Here is a 20598-nt window from a genome sequence, read left to right on the forward strand (position 1 = left end):
CACCCAAGGATGTACGATGACAGTCGCTGATAAACGCAGGAACAACTGGGAAGAACAACTGGGTTATTCAGGCTTTGGCTCTTCAAATTTGGCTCTTTGGGACCGCGTTCTTTTACGACAAGTGGTGCTGGGCTGGAAGCGCTGCGCCATCTTGCGCCGCGTTGTGCTTATTGAGCCAACTTACGCCCGGGAGCCAAAACTGCGCCAAATGTCTTCGCCGTAAGACAGGCATGATTTTACCAAGTGCACCACTGGTGTCGCAAGTTTTAGTCTCTCTCTGACAACCCTATCCAGTACAATGTTAGTCAAGCCAGTCAAGCAAAGCCAATCGAGCTTGCTGGTTGCTGCTCTGTTCCTCTTATGTGCTTGTCGTGTTTTCAACGTTTTTTGTTGGCAGTCTTGTCGACATAGTGTTGAACAATGAGCAAGAGTAAGTGACAGCATGTTTAGGAAGTCTCAGTATTTCGATCGTGGTAGTATTGCTCTTTCAGTTGTGAAGAACCATCGTGCGATAACCATAGTAGTTTTCAGAAAAGACATTCAAACGGCGACCTCGTTACACCATGGTCAGAGCGGTTTTTGTTTCTAAGAGACCTCTATTGTTATATTGTGAGTTGCTGCAAGCGATAATGAGGTGGAAGGGAGATCACGAGGGCGGAGTAAAGTGGCCAGAAATTCCAGGCCGAGCGCGGCCTTTTATTCGCTGTTTGAGATTTGGTAACAACTTCCTCCCTGTTGCTATGGAGAGGACACTGGCGACACCACCTACCTGCGACTCGTCGACATGACGTAACAACTAAGTCAGCCAATCACGAACGCGCTTTCACCGTCGTCTGCGAGTGGTGATTAAACGTCCCCGCGAACTAAATGGGAAAACTTGGAAATAAAGCACAAAATGACCCCAATCTTTTTCAAAACTAATTTTCTGGAAAGCGTGTTGCACTTTTTGTTTAAATATTCAGGTCTGCGGATTCCAAGTAAGCTGCAATTATTTGCAGGTTCTTGAATTCGCAGAACGGCTATTTGCAGTAGCAGACGAATTCTGACTATATATGTCAACGTAGCGAAGGAGGGAGAGGGGGCAATAAGCAGGCCTTCTGCCTTCTGTATATAGGTGGCGTTGACGCTGGCCTCCTGCGTAGAAATGTCGCCGTCCATTCTTTTGCGCGCCACGTGGGGGGACGTATCGCGGTCGCACGTGTGACTCCCAAATATCGAGTACAACAGAAAAATGATAGCGTGTCTTGCCATGAAAGATTGCAGGAGTCGAGGATAAGAAGAAGATACAAAAGTAGATTGAAGTAACAAATCCGATGCACCCAAAGTGTATGTATGTGTTTTCGTCATTTGACTAATAATAGCTTGTACTTTGCCGTGAACCCAATATGTAAGTTTCGAAAATACTTGGAATTTTACGGAATATTGAAAACTATGAGAGAAAAATACTGGAAATGTAAATATAAAAATGTTTAGATCAGAGAGTCGAACCGAAACGTTTATCGGTTCGGTTCGGGTTTAGGTTCGACGATAAGGGTTAAGTTCCGGTTCAGCTCCGGAAGGCGACTATAATGGTTCGAACCGTTTTTTTCCAAACGGTTCGGTTCCCGAACCGGTTCAGGGGCCACGGGTTTGCACAACAGGCATGTTAAATCACACTTCCGTTTGTGTGGTATAGTGCTTGAAGTGGACAGGAAGGCCTCAACAGTCGTTCGAGATTTTGAAAGATTTTGCGCGATATGAAAGACATGATTCGTAGTGGTTACGATAGCAGCATAACCATGAATTACCAGTTTGGGTTGATGTAGCTCGTGTCGCGGTAGTTAAGTAACCAACCCAGCAGAATCTCGGCAGGTATATAACAGTCAATTAACCGAGCCTGCTCCCTTAGCCTAAGCCTTTTAAGTCATTGAAATTATTGATTACCAGTCAGTATAGACGCGAATACACGTTAAGCAGCGAACGACGCTTCATGACATTTCATGACAGCCGCTACTTTCGGTAGCGGTTACTTCATGACACGACGTTTCATTCTTTCGACGCTTCATGGTAGTTGGATTAGCTCATTTTAGCTTCCAGGCATGGGGGTTGACGTTTTTTAATTAAATTGGATTGGAACGATGCCATTCTGAAACCGAGGTCCTTAGGTAAAAGGCGCGTTAACGTGTTATCACTGACCGCCGCCGTGCTACCATGTCGCCGTAACGTGAAGTGTCTGTGGAACAAAGACAGTACGGGCAAGAGCAGGGATTTCCCTACACCCTCCCTGCATTTTTGCAACACCCCCCCTGAAATTTCTCAGGTGACCCCAACCAACTCGGCCACCAGCACGTTCTAGCTGGTAGTCCGGCGCAGCGAATTACATCATGTACTGTCAAACTTGGGCTGTAGGACCACAGCCATGCAGATGATCGTAGCATGCATTTCTCTAAAATCATTTGAAAGTGACTGTTCAATATGCATATATTGCGCGCACATACGAGCAAAAATGCGTGCGGGCCCGCAAACGCAGTGCCACGATTCTTTCCGTGTCTAAGAAAAATTCCGTAAGAGGAACCTTGACCAAGCATACCCCCCCCCCCCCCATTGAAAGCTCGGCACCCCCCCCCCCCCCAGCAATGAATTTCTGGGGAAATTACTGGGCAAGAGTAAGTGCAAACAGAGAAGATCGACCCATTTTCGACGCATTGGCGATTCTTAAATGCGATGTCAGTACATGTATTTGTTTTCACGTCTTTAATTTCAAATGCACAAAGAAAGCCAACTTTGGTATGAACATGAGACACCATGTGGGTGTCTAAATTGTGGGTTCGTGATCTACAGATAGCTAACCTTTTCAGTGACTTCCATCTTTCATCAACTTTGGTATTTTCTTAATTTTAAATAAAGTTGTTGTTCATTCTGACCACCATGAGGGTGGCAGACCCATTACTTTGTAAGTGGCTTATGTAAGCTCACACGCGATATGTGTCAATGATCAGTTCTGCAGTTAAGGTGGACACCATGTATAGCTGTGTACGTCACCTCATCAAAGCCACCCAACGCTGTGGTTGATCCCTAATCCTTATATGCAATCACGTCTATGTCCTAGACGTTAATAGTAACACTTTTGAAGTTAACATATCTGTATATATTTCGCGACTCAAGCAAACCTAGAGCATTCCTGCCTGGCACGACTTTAACAACAACAATAAGCAATCAACATTAAAGCTACGAAGCTAATAAAAGAAGAAAAATTAGTTTTATGTTCATGCACAATATGCAAAGTTCCGCCCTTACCAATTCAAACATGTCCTGGCGTTTGAGGCTTACTTGTCTGTGTCGGCCAATTCTCGTTGTTTTGTTGTTTCCGCCCTTAGTTCCGTATGAACCGTTATTTGAACCGGTTACCGATATTTTTTTAACGGTTCAGTTCCGGTTCAGCTCCAAGATGGCGTCGACTGTTTGGGTTCGGTTCAGTTCCGGTTCGGCCAAAAATAACGGTTAATAACGGTTTTCGGTTCGGGTTCGGTTCGACTCGACTCTCTGGTTTAGATACTTCGCAACTTGAACAACATGTAATATAATGTGAAGTATCAATATCTAGGTTGCAGATTTACAGAAAGAATACACCTCTACCTGTTTGTAAGCAAATGTCGTCATAATGTTCGACAGCGCCACGAGTTTGGTAGAGTTGAACTACGTTCAAAGCTAGTGGCGAACAAGGTCGCGCCCGAAAGTCACGGTCTTGAGGGGAACCCAGCTATCCCCTTCCGATCTGTTTTGGTTTCGGTGTGTCTACTAACGTCATGATGACATTTCTCGGGTAGGGGGCTCACACTGAAATGCGTTGGGTATTCACATATTCCTTGGTTATTTCCGCTTATGCCGCTTGTGAACCCGCGCCTTTGCATACAAATAACTACTATTTTAGCGTAAAAAACGCAAGAAAACAGTCTCAAAAATTCCAAATGAAGATATCGATCGAAATAAAGTGGGTATGTGTCGATGATGTCCCCCCATGCAAGCGTGTAAACGTGTAAACACAGGCGGCGCCTGCAGCCTCCGACGACCAGAGCCGTTTATAGAGCGAGTTTGGCCATTAGGAGGAGCCGTACCGCGTTATGCAACGACACAGCGGAACGACCTCCCTCGATGCGCTCTATTGTTGTCCAGTCGTCAACCAATCGCCGACGCCATGTTAATGCAAAGCGTTGTTCATGATGTAAGGGGGAAGGGGGAAGACACGTGCGTATCACATCCTTCGAGAACCACTTCTTGAATCCTTTCCGTTTTGGTAACAACGCCCCCTCATCACAGGCGCCTGTGGGTCATAGACTGGCGATTCTGGTAGATTACATTGGGCGGGGCAAACGTACCTGTCAACGAGACGGTGGACTGCATCAAAATGGCGCCTACCTGCTGGTTCATATAAGCGGATTTCGCTTAGATTCAGGCGTTTTGGGCGGTACAACAGCGACTCTGACGTCGAAACAGGCTCCTCCCGTGAAGCGGCAAAAGATCAAAAGATGGCCAAACTGTCTGTATACTGCTCTGCCGACGACCGTGTAAAGATGGCGGCTAGCGCGGGAGAAGGCGAGATCGGGGTGACGCATATTGTGTCGTGCATAATAGGCTCCTCCCATTGACCGAACTCTTGATCGTGCTGTCAATCGAGTGCGGAAGGTACAGATGCGTACGGGGCGTCATGGTGATCAGATCTGTTGCGCACAGGCCCGGCGAAAGGGGGGTCAGCGGGGGTGGGAACCCCGGGGCCCCCCAGACCCAGGGCGAAACGGTTACTAGCACCATGAGACAAGCGGTGGGGGGCCTGGGCGGGGCTGATCCCCGGGGCCCGTAATTTCTCTCGCCGGCCCTGGTTGCGCACAATACGGTGCTTCGGCTCTGATGTGTCACGCTACATTAAAAACAAACACAAAGAAGCACAAAAATAGCAATTCAAGTTTCAAGTTTATTTCAATATGAATATAATGGAGAATACTACTAAGTACAGGAGGAGGAGCCAGAGGGAATAATTCCGGATTGAAGGCTCCTCCATGACTCCTCAATGATGTCATTGAACCCTCGAAGCAAGGAAATCTTGATCTGAAGGCATCCGACACAAGAACTAATGTGCAGGAAAGCACATCAAAAGCGGAAACTTTCGGTTGTCGCAAATTCCGTACCTTCCACATAGGGAGATGATGCTACGTTGCTACGCACATTTATACGGCAATGTTTCCGCGCTCACGCTGCTGTTGAACGAATGCTTGAGCTTTATGACGTCCTGAAGGAATTTTTCATAAATCCGTCCTCCACAAAGGTTTCAGATGCAACACCAATGACTAACACGTTTGTCGTCAGCTTCATCTACCAGGGCCTTCAAGGTGAAGCTCCTTTTTGTGAAGAATGCTTTTGTGAAATGCATTAATCAGCTCTGGTTTCTAGTCACCCTGGTGTTTTAAGTATTCTTACTGCTTTTGTGTCATATGTGTCATAGACCAGGCAAACATAATCAGGACGTTGGTAAATCTCTTGGGGAAACGTTGACGACGGTCGAAGAGTCCTCGCAATTCCTGTGCATCTGCATAGAGCGCTTAGATATACCAAATATTTACATCATATTTACATTTACCCCAGGATCTGCAAACTGCTTTACACATGAGAATCCAAACATCCAAAGCGCGATATCCTGTAGACGTTCCTGGGATAACTGTTGTTTAGTGGGTAAAATCACGCAAATGTCGTTCTGGGATACATATCACATGGATGTCCGTATATGCAGTAAGTTTATTTGGACGTTCGGGCGATCATGTAGGGATGTCCCAGGGATACTGTGAAAGTAGAACGAACTTTTCGCAAAATTCAGGTTCCGCGACATATAGGTAGCGGTAGTATCGGCATTGGAATTCGCGACGATATGAGCTCCACGAAGACAAATCGACTTGTCAAACGCTGCTGTAAGTGACGCTACTTGAACAACATATACCAGCTCCGGTGGCGCAGCGGTAACGCGTGCGCTTGGAGACTGGGAGGTCCGCGGTTCGAATCCGCGGGCCGGCTGTGCCGTCTGGGGTTTTTCCTGGGTTTCCCTCAGATGTGTAATAGGCGTATGCCGGCACAGTTCCCCTGAAGTCGGCCCATGGACGCAGCTATCCTCCCTCCGAGCGGATTCCGCTCGGTCTTCCACTTCACCCTTTCCTCTCCTCCTCTCCACCACCTTTCCCTTCCCGAGAAACATGCCGCCTAATGAGGCAGGCAGACCTCTCGGGTTCCTCCAAACGACACTCCTCCTCCTCCACTTCAACAATAGGCACTTCGCACCACTGGCACGCCGGAAGGATTGGAGTTCACGGTAAGCCTCAAAAAGCCAGCTGGCTGTAGAGGCTTTTGGGACACTGCCGCAATATCATGAACTCCGCGATTTCCGCTTCCACACGAATTCATAGAACGGGGGTGGCTTTCAGATACATTTATTAGTCACAGGGCTTATGGATTCGGCTTTTGAGCCTGGCCGTGTATTAGATCGGCGATGGTCGTTACCCTGGCCAGAGACGACTCTGTACAGGCTGTCGAATCAATGATATCAAACTGGATATCAGCAACCAGCACTCCAACTGTGTACTTGATTTTTTGTATGAACTTCTTTATCTGGAATAAAGAGATAGTGCCATATGAGCAGTCGTAATTTGAAATGTCGGGATGCAAACACCTTTTTTGTCTGTCATTGGAGTAAAATTCGGGAGTACAGGTCGGCAGGGTGTCGAACCGAAAGGTTTTTCGTTTCGGTTTAAAGAAAACGGTTCAGTTCCAATTCAGCCCCGGAGTAACCCCGGTTCGAAACCGGTTCAGGTTCACATGGTGTAAGTAGCATTGATTGAAATTATCCCCTTTCCAACAGAGGTAGAAACAAAAGAAAGATCAGAAGGTAATGGTGCAAAATTTTTTATATCTATAAATATCTACAGCGTAAAAACATAATAAAATAGATTAAAATATCGATAAAATCGATCATTTATATCGAGATATTATTGATATATACATCGATACTTCATCGATATTTTTATCGAAGTTTGAAAAGCAGTCACGCCATTACTTGAACGATTGAACAAAGCTGCCCTTGTTCCTTCCATGACGTAACGTGACGTGAGGCACGTGAAGACGTCGACGAATAGCGTGCGTTACGAGGACCAAAACGCACATGTCCTCGATTATACTAGATTAGGGAAGAATTTAGGTGAGTGCAGAGGATGTCTGGTTACTGGTATTGATCAGCATGCATATCGATGTGAATATTGATGTGAATAGCGATATGAATATCGGTATCAATAACATCGAAGGCATAAAATATCGATATTGATAATATCGACATCGTTCCATTCCTATGTGAAGGTCATACCATGTGACTTTAGACAACAAGGAGCCCGTCTTGCTCTCTGACATACCCAAACACCGATGGATGCCATGTATTGTGAACACGAGGTCTTGCGTTACGTACCCTTGAGGGTCAATTTTCCGTTTGAATTTTGGGCTTCCACCGGAGCATAAAATTTTCGGTTTCCGTCCCGTTCCGGTTGGACCAAAATACATTTTAGTTCAGGTTTTCGGTTCGCTCCGGAACCCTGCAGGTAAGTGTAACGATTGCCGTAGTGCCAGGGAGTTGAAAGCTAAACATTGAAATCTGAAGTAACATCGAAACTACGTACATGCTACGTACGTCCCCACGTACGTAGTGACGTGGCCACGTACGTAGCGACGTACGTAGACGACATTACGTCGTCAGCCCCCACTCAATTTAGGTGTCGTTCGCCGCCTTGTCAGAAGCGGTCACTTTTGAGATCTCCCTGTGGAGAGTCGTGGGCGGAGGTGGCATAGCTGGGGTTCCGCTTACCTCTACCGGTACAGGAAACACCACCAAGATACAGAGAGCCCGCTTTCTCGTCGACAACCAAGCGTCAACCAATTAGAATCGTGTTTTCAACGACTGGTAGCCAATCACGAACGTGCTTTCAGCGGTCGTAACCATGAAGACGAGCCACCGTCAGCAAGTGTCGTCTGCGAGTAGTAAACGTCCGCCGTACTAAATGGGAACACAAAATAAAGCGAAACAGGGTCACGTGTAACAGAACGAGTGTTTGGGCTGGTTGGTGCATGTTTCAATTAAAAACCCCCAGTACTGGGCAGGACTAGTCACTAAATAGGAGTACAGATTATCGTATTCCTTTCCGCGCCGGAGCCGCCGTTCGTATGTCGTCGATTGGGCCGATCGTGTCACGTGGTTTCTCCTTCCAACAACTGGTCGTCCATAGTGAGTCACCTCCACGCAAAACCGGTTTCTTGGGTTGCCAGCTGGCTCGATTGCGCGTTGTTCTCCACTGGAGAAGGGGGAGTTGGCGTCCCATTGCTAGGTGACGCAGCCGCGCCTGACCCAAGATGGCGGATTCGCTCACCCGCGTGGCTCAGTGTCGTTACTTTGCTGCCTATGTAGTGACTCTAGGTAGGACGAGGAGGGAGAATAAAAACGACAAGGACCGGCACTGAACTGCAACTGCAATTTTTATTTGTCGAGCAAGCCCACGCAGACACCCCTCCCACCCCCAAAGGAACAACCAACGAGGGCGCGTTACACCAAACCATGTTATTCAACCTCTGCCCCCCTATCTGTTGTTATCGCGGAACTGTTTCACGGACAGGGAAGGGGGAAACTTCTGTATCAGGAGGCTATAGGTTTATCCGGGAAGAAGGGGATAGTTGCGTCAGTAAAGCATCTATTGATTACACAAAGCAAAATTTATCAGCTCTCGAAACAGCATTGTTGAAACATGGTCCCATATTGGTCCCATGGTCCCATAGTGATTTTCTGGAAAGAGTGTTGCACTTAGTCTGCAGGTTCAAATTTCCGAAGTTAGCTGCAATCATTTGCTAGTTTCGCAGAACTTCGAATCGCAGGGGATGCGGGAGGCAATAAGCAAGACTTTTGTATCTACAGGGTGTCCCAGAAAACGTGTCATTGAATTATAATAAAAAAAACTACACCACCTAGAGTCATGTGCGGTCAATGGCATTTGTTCTTACTGGGTTTTTGCCACCTCCTCATGTGAATGTCGTGTAACGCAAGTTTAATTATGTAAATTTTTGCGAGCTTAAGTCGGAAATTTGCCTAGCAAAGATCACTTTTTTACCCCACCAATGTGAAGAGCGTGTGTCATTTAGTGAAATTAAAGATAATTGACAGGGATATTCAGGAGCTATCCCATCGGAAAAAATAGCCGAACATCATGCTCTACGGAGGTCGCACAGAATAGCGCACGATGAATTTTTCAGCGCAATCTTTGTCAGTCCGACGAAAGGAGGTTGGAAACCCAGCCCTCCCCGACATAGCAGAAAGAGATAAAACAGGCACGGCTTATCACGTACGACTTTCGCTGGGATGATGCTTTCCCTCTCCCAATTTTAGGAACTTACTTTTTCTACTGTCACTCTGTGGGCTGGCTTCGGAACCTCCTTTCGTCGCAGTGAGAGCGATTGCGCTCAAAAAGTCATCGCGCGCTATGGTCCGGTGCTCCGAAAAGCATGATATTCGGCTATTTTTTCCGATGGGATAGCTCGTGAATATCACTGTGAATTATCATGAATTTCACTAAATTAGACACGTTCTTCACATTGGTGGGGTAAAAAAATGATCTTTACTAGGCAAATTTCAGACTTAAGCTCGCAAAAATTTACGTAATTGAACTTACGTTACACGACGTTCACATGAGGAGGTGGCAAAAACCCAGTAAGAACAAATGCCATTGACCGCATGACTCTAGGTGGTGGTTTTTTTATTATAATTCAATGACACGTTTTCTGGGACACCCTGTATAGGTGGCATTGGTACGGGTTCACAGAGAAGACATCAGAAACGAGATTAGTGGGCGGTGAGGCAGCTTCCGTCGGCGCCCCTGTGGCACTGTGCTCAGTGTTGACGCAATGATACCGTCAGGTTCTAGAGTTTTGTCTTTCCTCAACTCTGCTGTGCTATGATTGTTGCGAGTGTGGGGGTTCACCGTCTTCTCGCTCCTCAAACACTCACGTGCTATTTCTACGACCCGTCACATCGTTCGCAATGGCTGTTTGCTCGTACGCAGTGTCCTAGCCAAGGGGGACAGGAGGGGGCCATGACTCCCGGTACGAGCCTCGGGCCGGAAGTTCAGCATTTTAAATTACTTCAAATCCCTTCCTTTTTTAAAAATAACATACGCCCCCTCATCCTGCTGTACGCACCCGGCGGGTTTCCGTAGTAGTAATTTTACTCCTTTTGGGGACTAAATGCATTGCCACAAAAAATACTCCCTTTGGGGAGTAAACGCACGGGAGTAAACGAATATCACAGAGTGGAGACTGCATTTCACGCTCTGTTCTAAGAGTGCGATGTACATAATTCATGTCCATGAAGGAAAATACTTTCAGTTAAACAGTCAACGGCAATATGTCGAATTATATAAAATCCTGCGACATACATAGGGCACAATTTGCGAAGAAAGAAGCGCTGTTTCTGTGTGGCTCTGTGTGGGTGGAAAATTGCTAAGTTGGCCGAGTTATTCAGCCTTATACCTTCAAATTGACCAAGAGCACACATTTACGTAGACTTGTATTCGGAAGACCATTCGCGAAGTCCAGTTTGCAGTCCTGGGGAGTAAATGTCGGGGTTGGGGGACTAAAATTGGGAGTACTTGCAATCCAAGGGACTAGAAGCTGCAATTACTCCCCATTTTACTCCCCTTTTTTTCTCCTTTTTTCTTGAAGGTAGGGCTACGCCACTGCTCGTAGTATGGGTGGAGGATTCGATTCAACTTCAATGGTGCTTCTTACGGATCCCCCATATTTCAGAGAATCGACGTAATGCGGTATTCACCATGGCTGGCGGCGACCCGCGCTCGGAAACGACAGCAAAAGGACATCGCTTCAACGCAAGTCTCACGCCCAAACGTGCGCATGTGCAAAACCACATTTCACGCCTTTCGAGGAAGCTACGAGGCTGTTTGCTGGACACACAGCGCAGTCACACTACAATCACCTGTGGACGCATTCTTACCAAGGCCGCCGCAGACTGTGCGGTGGAGTAGCTGCCCACAACTTGGTCGGCACGATTTAGCACCTCCATGGTCTGTTGATCATACTTTTCAGTGCTTTTCAATGGACACCAATCGTCGTAGCTGGTCACTGACTGGTAGGTGCAAGTCTTTAGAGGACTTGGTAAGGCCCCAGAAATCGTCATGTTGAAAGCACCGAGCTGGACCCCCATGGAAAAAGTCACGCCGACAGGGAATTTAGGACGTGCCACATTATCCCAGACACCCTGCACAGACAATGGCAGGATTATTTTAGATCGCTAGCACACTACATGTACGCGAATACTGCGTGCTAGAGCAACCAGCATCGTCCATACGAGTATCTACGACGAACGGAACGGTTAGGGCACTGGTGTGTGTCAGATAACCTCGTGTAGGCCTCAGCAACGTCACGTTATGTCACTTCAAGCGTACCTATATCCACTGCACACGGGATGCTTTACAGGTCACCCAAAAGTCGAAAAGTCGCTCCGAAACAAATCGAAAAGTCTGTTGGCAGAAATCCAGTTAGATCCTCAAGACGCCATCATTCCTGGCTACGCGTGGACACGCGTTTTTCATCTTGAGGAGCATATACAAGGTGTTTCAGTAGCCGTGCAGCAAAATTTGATCTGTAGGGAACTTTTGTCAAGCACTGCAAGTAACTTACCAAATTTTAATTGAACCCAAGTCACGTTTGTCATCTACCGTAATCTATACGAAATTCACTCGCTATTACAATGGTAAAATCGAAAACTCTTGCTTCGGGACGAACACAAGGCGTGCAGAGTGCAAGAAGCGATGGAAGATAACTTGTGGCCTTGCTGCAATGCGTCCGTTCCATCGGCAACAACCTGGAGCGGGTTGAGAAACTCCCCAGGACATTCCACCATCGCCCACCAGGACTCACGAACAGACGAACCCAACACAAGCCTCAAGGGTGATAAGGGCGTGGCAGCCGTCGAAAGCGAAAGGAGAGAGTGTTCCCTTGGGAAGTCGCCGGATTGCAGATGTCAGCGTGGCTTAGCGGTGGGCGGAGATGTCGTTGCTTGCTTGCAGCTATGTCCCAGCTGACCGAGCGTGCATCATCGTTCTACTTGATGACGTCACGCAAGCGATGAATAACTGTCGCGTAGTAGTCGCCGTCGGTTGTCTGACCTTTCTTTTGGTACTCCAGACACACACACCCACACACTCGAGAATCGTAGGCAAAGCCTTCTGGGTTCTGGGCTCGCTCTTGGGTTCCAAGTGGTGGACCCAACAGCCACGCACACGGATGTCTACGGGATCAGTCCTCGAGATTTGGTCTGGCGGGTGCAGTTTCGGTACTCAGTGGCAGAGACCTCGTGCATGCAGAGATAGATCAGGATCTGCGTTTGGATATACCTGTGGCATGAGTGATGGTCAAGGTGCGGACTAGAACAGTCTTTCGATTGTCCCGTCATCGCTCTCTTCACCGTGCGGTGCGCTGGTGAACGCCTGCCCACGTCAAGGCCGTTCCGTTGCAAATATTCGATGACCGCGTACATGTCTTCTGAGCAGTACCATTCGCACAGCCATCTATCAGCTCTGCTAAGCTCCGATGTCACGTCACGTGCGTAGTGTTGGCGCGTTGGCGTCGTTACGTAACAGGGAGTCTTCGGACACGTTCGTCCATCGTTGCGTCGTACAGTAATTAGCTCAAAATTGGCACTAGCCCAGTCAATTTCTGCGTGGCCTAATTGGAAAGGAGTTCCGTCGGACGGACACGAGAGATCCGTCGGACGGACACGATTGTTTATACATCGGGGTCCGTCGGCTCAACATTATGTCGTGTTAGATAAAGTTAGTTTAGGTTAGGTTTGTGTTAGGTTAGTTTATTCTAGTTAGGTTAGTGCAAGTTAGCTTCGTGCAGCTCTGGGTTAGGTTGGTTAGGTTGGGAAACAGTCTAGTTCCTCATACCACGGACCATCCGACGGACCCCGCTGCATAGAATCAGGTCCGTCCGACGGACCTCTAGACACAGCCAATTGGAAAATGGCCTTCTAGCAGAACCGAGTGGTGCGCAGAGTCCGACACATGTCCGTTAACCTGCATGAGCAGATGTCCCCGACTGATCCATCGCATCTTCTACTTCACTGAAGGTCTTCGTGATCAATGTGTTGCCACTATTCGACGTACTCAAACAATCAACACCTCCATGCTATTGTGTGAGAGATTGACGACACGCCATAGTCTCCCGCTCTGCCGATGTATCGTGACAAAAGGAGTGCGGGGGAACATCCATAAACCTCCACCTGGCTATCAACAAAATCACATATCATCACATAGTGGACACACAATCCAGCCCACCATGGTACACCGGGTAACACCAGGCCAGGCCGCATAGCTGATACGTATAGAATACAGAAGCTGGATGTAATGAAATCAGCACAAAAGTACGGTGTCCCTGCAAAACGGTCTGCAACCCATGTTTGCGTGTCATGAGCAAACTAGGGTATCAATCACTGCAGCATTGTGGGCGTCCATATCCATTCGATGTTCATTGGTGTAGTTAGCCTGACAAGATCCAAAAGTTTGCTATACAAAGGGAACGATCCCAAGATCATCATCGTATATACGATGATGATCTTGGGACCGTCGAAGCCTCTTGGATACTTCTGCAATTAAATCCAATGATAGATAAGTGGAAGGCAGGTCTGCTTCGCTTGCTTGGTGCGAGAACGATTCAAGAAGGATCAATACTGTGTTTTTCCACTTCCATGACAGGTAAGTCAGTTCGACAGTTCCTATTCCATTCTGCCGCTTAGCATAGCACCACACCTGTGGCATACATTTCGGCCGGTACAATTTAGTTTTCAAGTTTTCTGATCCCTGTTCTGGTCTTTCTTGCTCAGGTATCAACTACATATATGTAGGTACTGCTCAACTCATATCTGCGCCAGAAAAGTATCTGCATGGATGCAGTAGAATGGATAAGCCACTCTGAGTGGTTGGAACATCATCTTTCGGCATAGCAGCTGCACAGGTTCCTTTGTGACGAGTCAGCCTTGACATGTGACACTACACAAGCAGCAAAGGGATATGGACATGTTTTCTGTCATGCTGGATCTGTGAATGTGTGTGCCTGTGCAGTGAATCTACTGATTTACTGTGAAATCTTCCACGTGAGACATCAGCTACCAGTGAGTGTGAAGTTGCTTCGGCATATTATTCGAACTTCAGAAACAATGTTCATGTCAAGTTCGTGTTTGGCGCAGATGCAGATGTGTGATTTGGAAATACCAATCCCGAAAAATAAAGCACCTTGTGCAAAAGAAATAGCCAACGCTTCCGTGTTTTATTTATTTTACTCGATGCGAACGAAAATCCAGAACCGCCAAAGCGGGGGAGAGGGAGAGAACAGATGAGAAAGGGAATCAGTCCCAACTGTCCTAGTGTACAACCACGGTCCTTCTATACTCCTGGTCATCTAACTCCGCCGTAACGCTATGGGAGAGGTTGTATGTCAGCGGTAATATGTCCATCCTGCCTTGTGTTCCTCCAGGCAGATATTCCATTCCGAGCAGATATTTCTGAGTCTTTAGACTGACACAGTAGTGTGAAGCGTCAAGCCTTCAGTTATTCCAAGCCAAGTCAGTCAGGTTATTCCCATGGCGTTGTTGAGGTGAATGGACGTTGAATGTATGTCCAAGACAGTCCAGACAAGTGCTAGTGACCGTGCGAGTGTTCTGCGGTCTGATGGCTGCAACAATGAAGTGTTCTGTCGTGTTTTCTTTTATGTGTCCATGTTCAGACTACTTTGATATGGATGTGCCATTTGCATTGGTAATCCCCAGTGCACGATTCCAGCTGCAGTGTGTGGCAATAAAATGTTGCAGTTGTCTTTATATTCTGTCATCCACAGAAATATGTATACGATAAATTCTTCTCAAAACGCCTTCATGAAAGGCGGAATAAATACTTCCCTACAAGATCTACGTGCACCCTCATTATGAGTACAAATATGCCGCTGGTTGGTACAGCAGCTCACCATTTCGGGTATAAAATTATCTTCTTATAACGGAGAACAGCTCTACTAATGGTAGAATTGGCCCTTGAAAACGATAAAACATTTAGATAAAAGATGGAGCCATATTTCTCATACTTGAGTTAGAATTTTCTCTATGTGGAGAGAAAAGATAGACAACAGGGCAACAATTGCGGCAACTGCAACAATTGTGGTACCATACCTCAGTGCATGTGGGTTAATATATGAGTAGGATGACTGAAAAAGATGAGGCATACACACTCGCACACACACGACACACGCAATTGAGATATCCACATGCGGGTGTGTCGGTGCCTCGAGCGGATAGCGCAATTAGACCACTGACATACTAATATCGCTAATATATGAATATCGCTGACTTCGTATGCGATATATGTCATAATATAACGTTATGATAACTGCTTTAAGCACGTTTGAACACTTTAGGCGCATTCACGTTTGTTTACAGGCAACACCTATACGAACGCCTGTGAGTAGCGCACTCCTAGTCACGCGCGCGCCACCTGGCGAACTCGGAGGACCCTAGAAGAAACTTCCGGCGGAGTTGCATGACCAGGAGTATAGAAGGACCGTGGTACAACGAAGAGGATCCCATATACGAGGGGAAGTCAAACCGGGACTCCGGAGTGTACAAATGGCTCGCGCTACTTCGTCATTTTCACACGCGACAGGCCTCCGCGTTCACCACGTGGTGGTTCAAAGTTTGTGCAAAACAGAAGACACGTGCTGGACAAGATGGTCGACAACAAGGTGAGCGCGCACATCGAACCGCGAATTGTCATGAAGTTTCTCGTGAATGAAGGCGTAAAGTTGTCTGAAATTCACAGATAACTTCAGGCTCAGTATGACCACAATACACTTAGCCGCAGCAAAGCGTTTGAGTGGTGCAAACGATTCCGAGACGATCGTACATCAGTGCTGGGCGATCCCGGCCGGGGCGGCTCAGAGCCCAGCTTCAAGAGTTCCTGAGAACATCAAACTTGTGGAGCGCCTGATCCTCAAGGACCGACGGATAACAGGTCTCGATATCAATAGTGCATATTACTGCCAGGTTCTCAGGGATGTGCATAAGGCGCTGAAGCAAAAGCGGCCGGGCCTCATCACCAAAGGAGTCCTCCTCCTACAGGACAATGCACGCCCGCATACCGCGCATCTCACGACACGCACCTTACAGGAACTTGGCTGGGAGTTGCTGCCACATCCCCCTTACAGTCCAGACCTCGCCTCCAGTGATTTCCATCTCTTAGGGCCACTGAAGGCGTTCCCTGGGAGCCGCCACTTCAGATGCGACGACGAGGTCAAAAATGCGGTCCGATCATGGCTGCTACGCGCCGGTAAGGATTTCTACGCTGCTGGCATCCAAGCCCTCGTGAAACGCTGGGACAGGTGCATTAGTGCAACTGGAGATTATGTTGAAAAATTTTATCGGCTGTAAGTTCATTTTACTTTTGGGGAAAATGGGTTCCCGGTTTGACTTGAACACCCCTCGTAGTTAGGCAGCCTGAGCTTCAGCAGGCTTCCTCTGAGAGGAGCTTCCTCCCCTCTGCCTGTTTGACGTGCTTTGCGGAGCAGCACATTGTTGGCCCCCCTACAGAGCTATGCACAGGTCCACAGTTTGTGCTGTGTGTGGTCTCCAGAACGATAGCGAAGGCTTCCAAGTGCTCTAACTACATTTGGGATTCACCTGCATATTCATTATGTTGAATTACTCGCTTCGGATAAGCCACGTGGATAAGGTTATAGGGCACGCACGGAGGTCATTAGGGAGTTCGAGAATAGCGTTTGTTGGAAACGCAAAACGTAAACGCTATGTTGGACGCAACGGGTGTGTCTACACACTGAGGCTGCTGTGGCTTGCGTAGTGTCCGTCGATCGCAGCGCCGCTACGGCTAGAAGTGGAGACTTAAAATAAAAACACAGGAATCACTTTTGCTATAGGCACGCTTTTGTATTCATAAAACTAGATGCTATCGCAAGACAACTCACGGTTTTCTTGTGAATTACTTGGCGACGTTTAGCAGACGACGGAGCGCTCACGCAGTTTCTCGTCGGAACGCACAGCGTATACATACGCGACAGTAAGCTCCCTACACAAAACCAGCTTTGCGTGGCCCCGAATTTCCAATAAATAGCGAGCTCGTGCAAACGCGTTTACGTTTTGGGCATGCGCAGTGGCGATAACGCTATTTCTCGCGCACGCAAAGCTCGCGAGTCCGCTATTCCACCTATTATAACGTACGCTGTCGCCTTTACGTACGTAAGGGTTAGCGTGGTGGTTCTGCGCAGTGCGCGAAGCTCTCTATGGTTTGCGCGTGCGCAGAACCACCAACGCTATCTCTTACGTACGCAAAGGCGATACCGTACGATGCACTGAGGCTCACTATTATTGCCATTACGTTGTAAGAAATGGCGGTACTGCGTTGGCTACAGAATTTGCTACATCTGATGGCTACTTTTGGCTATTCTCGCAGGGCGATTTTTCAGTATTTCGACCTGGCCACCCTCAAGGTCCCATTCTGCGTCTCTGGTCTGAAGCCTCAACAGAGAACGGTGATGTTACCATGTCATGGTTGTTACGCCGCGATGTTTGGGAGGATGCGTCTCACCTTTGTACACTTGCACAAGTGCATGTGTGAACACTGCACAAAATTGTCACTGCACTGCTACAGAATGAATGCATCCATCCATAACAGTTGCAGCGTACGAGATCGCGGGTTTACTAGTTCTGGAAGTAAGCGCGTGCCATTGAGAGTATCTTCAGCCGGTACTTACGAAATAACTCCAACTTGATGTGGCATAAAACCGGCACTGTTCGGGGAAGGTGGCGGGCGGTAACATTACGTGTGTCCTTGAGACGACCAGGTTCCCACTGCGAGAAAGGTTTCATCAAGAAACAAGGAAATGTTATCGGTGCAGATCCCCGCTGGACAGCAAAATATAACCACAGCAAAATATAAACTCGAACCAGTCTTCACGTGACGTGACGAGTTTGTAAACAGAGGGTCGTCTATACGTTGTTCGAAGCACGGAAGGGCAGAGTGACACTGGACGAAAGACACCTATACAGTTGCTTACTTCCAACAATTCTGAACAAAAAGTAAAAAAATCACCCCATCGCCAACACGCAACAGATCGCGGCGGTGATGTGCGCGTGCGGGTGGCATGTCAATGCCACCTAGATAACCTGGACCGGCTGCCAACCACACTCGATTCGAAGAGAGAAGGGGGCGTACGCCTTTGTGTGAATTTGGATATATGATAATTGACACAAAAAGGCGTACGCCTCACTCTTCAAATCAAAAGCGATAACCCTATCATTCGTGGCAATGGTTGGCGCAGAGCGTGCCATGCGGTGAAGTTGTTTTTAGAGTGCATTTTCATGAGGGGCTTTTCTGTTCTTCGCTGTTTCGGTGACGTCACATCTGTCTATCCCCCAACAGCCACAATAGGGCCACGTGCGTGACATAAAATGTGAGTGTGACGTGTATGTTCATGCCTTTGCTATCTAGGTCACATTAGCCACGTCGGTCCGAAACTATAAAGCCTATGGCAAACCTGACAAACAGAACAGTGCAGGGCCGAAAACAACCGGGAAGGTTGGTCAAATATCCACTCTAGGGATCAAGGCCATGATCCGATCCTCAGCGGTGGCGCAATTATCCGAGGAAGCAGAAATAAAAAGGCATAGTGGTAGTATAGTTTCCCCAGATCTCAGGGGTTACCGAGCGTGGGGGGGCAACATGAACGCAAAACTTACGTGAACTTTTGCAGGAACTCTTGAAGACTCTCCGGGGTACTACCACCGCCATCGATAAAGCAGAAGGTAGTCATGAATGTGCCTTTTCCTACTATGGTAGAGTTTGCGTCTGCCAGGCTCTGCAAAGCATTATTTTTTTTAATTCCGCGTTAGCGTCGCAAAGACAGTACAGATATGGACAGATGGAGAGAGGACAGTCGGGAAGTACACTCTACAAACAGAACTTCACCGCACGCACCGTCGTGCGCCAATCATTGCCGCGAATGATATCGCTTTTGATTCGAGGAGAGACGGAGGCGTACGCCTTTTTGTAGCAATTACCATATATCCAAATTGCCACAAAAAGGCGTACGCCCCCTTTCTCCTCGAATCAGAAGCGATAACCCTATCATTCGTGGTAATGATTGGCGCACAGCGCGCTATGCGGTGAAGCTCTGTTTTTAAGAGTAGCGGAGGACAGGGGGATTAGTGTGGGCCATAGGTGGGGAGTAACGCGTTACAAAGTAGTGCGTTACCGGTAACGCGTTACATTCGAGTAGTGCAATATGGTAACGCATTACATTTGGAAGAAAAGTAATGAGTAACGTAACGTCATTACATTTTTAATAACTAACGCGTAACGGCGTTATGCGTTACTGCGTGTTCGGGAATAGAGGGAACATTGCTTCATCGTCTAAACTTGAAAGCTTGAGCGAGGACAGTGCCTGCAGAATCCGGGAAAATCCCCGATTTTTTCTATTCACCTTCAACAACGACAAGAAGGTCACATCGGCACCCACGAAGAACGCAACAGAAGGGTTATTGACCTACCCTGGTTGAGATGTCACCTTTGTTTACCACCACTGTTTTTCACTCCCTCTGGTATTTTTCGGACGAATGGGGCAAAGGCGACAGAAAAATAGCCTCTACCATCTGAACAAGTAACAAAGTACCAAGGGATTGGCTGTTTGGATTTGTACTGTGTGAGATAAGAGGTCACCGTCTCTATCAACCTTGACAAGGAGCACTCACTGGTCATTGGGCGTCCTCTCAGCCAAACGGGCGAAGCTCACAGATGAAAATTTTGAACATCAACTACTTGTGCGTTGCAATAAATCGTACATGTAAGTTGTGTTCATGCGTGACCCTTGTTTGTGCCCAACATTGCTTGTATTGATTTGCGGAATGCACTTATGTGACTCAACCAAAAGTGGTACATATTATAAGGACAACTGGTGAAGTAATGCAAAAGTAACGGCATTACTTATCAGTAGTAACGGCATTAGTAACGCGTTACCTACTACCGCAACAGTAACGAATAACGTAACGCGTTACTTTCTGAAAAAAGTAGTGAGTAACGGTAGTGCACTACAAAATAAAAGTAACTTCCCCACCTATGGTGTGGGCAGACCCCATGGGCAACTGTGCAGACACAGTCTCCCCCGTGTGTCAATTCCCCCTGGCCCAATTCCCCCGTGTCAATTCCCCAGTGACAGTTTCCGCGTAGTCTGCGTTTCAAAAAGCAAAGGAAGACTTAGTGATCTCATCCAGGGATGGGCCTCAATAAAGTTACGAAATACTTTGTTGAAAGAGGTAAATTCTCAGCATAAATACTTCTCGATATGAGTATTTAAATACCGTAAATAGAGCCGTAACAACAAGCCAGCAAGGAACAATAGCATTTATTTGTTTCTCGAAGGCTGCGCCTTCTAGGTATCTTCTGTTCGGCCGTTAAATAACACCTCTCCACAGGTGCCTTCGTC

At 47.4% G+C, this 20598-nt stretch overlaps 1 protein-coding gene across 4 annotated transcripts in view; it reads right to left on the reverse strand.

Moving 5' to 3' along the window:
* Window positions 1-6433: 6433 nt before the first annotated feature.
* Window positions 6434-20598, reverse strand: part of LOC135396807 (uncharacterized) — a 28054-nt gene continuing 13889 nt past the window's right edge. For all 4 annotated transcript variants that reach the window (XM_064627995.1, XM_064627994.1, XM_064627996.1 and 1 more), the window contains 4 exons: window positions 18857-18975; window positions 17872-17968; window positions 11054-11317; window positions 6434-6627 (listed from right to left, as the gene is read on the reverse strand). In XM_064627995.1, coding sequence (XP_064484065.1) covers window positions 6466-6627; window positions 11054-11317; window positions 17872-17968; window positions 18857-18975 — 642 coding nt within the window. In that variant the 3' untranslated portion in view covers window positions 6434-6465. The remainder of the gene's footprint in view (window positions 6628-11053; window positions 11318-17871; window positions 17969-18856; window positions 18976-20598) is intronic.

The sequence above is a fragment of the Ornithodoros turicata genome, chromosome 6 (genome assembly GCF_037126465.1).
Source record: "Ornithodoros turicata isolate Travis chromosome 6, ASM3712646v1, whole genome shotgun sequence".
Lineage (NCBI taxonomy): Eukaryota > Metazoa > Arthropoda > Arachnida > Ixodida > Argasidae > Ornithodoros > Ornithodoros turicata.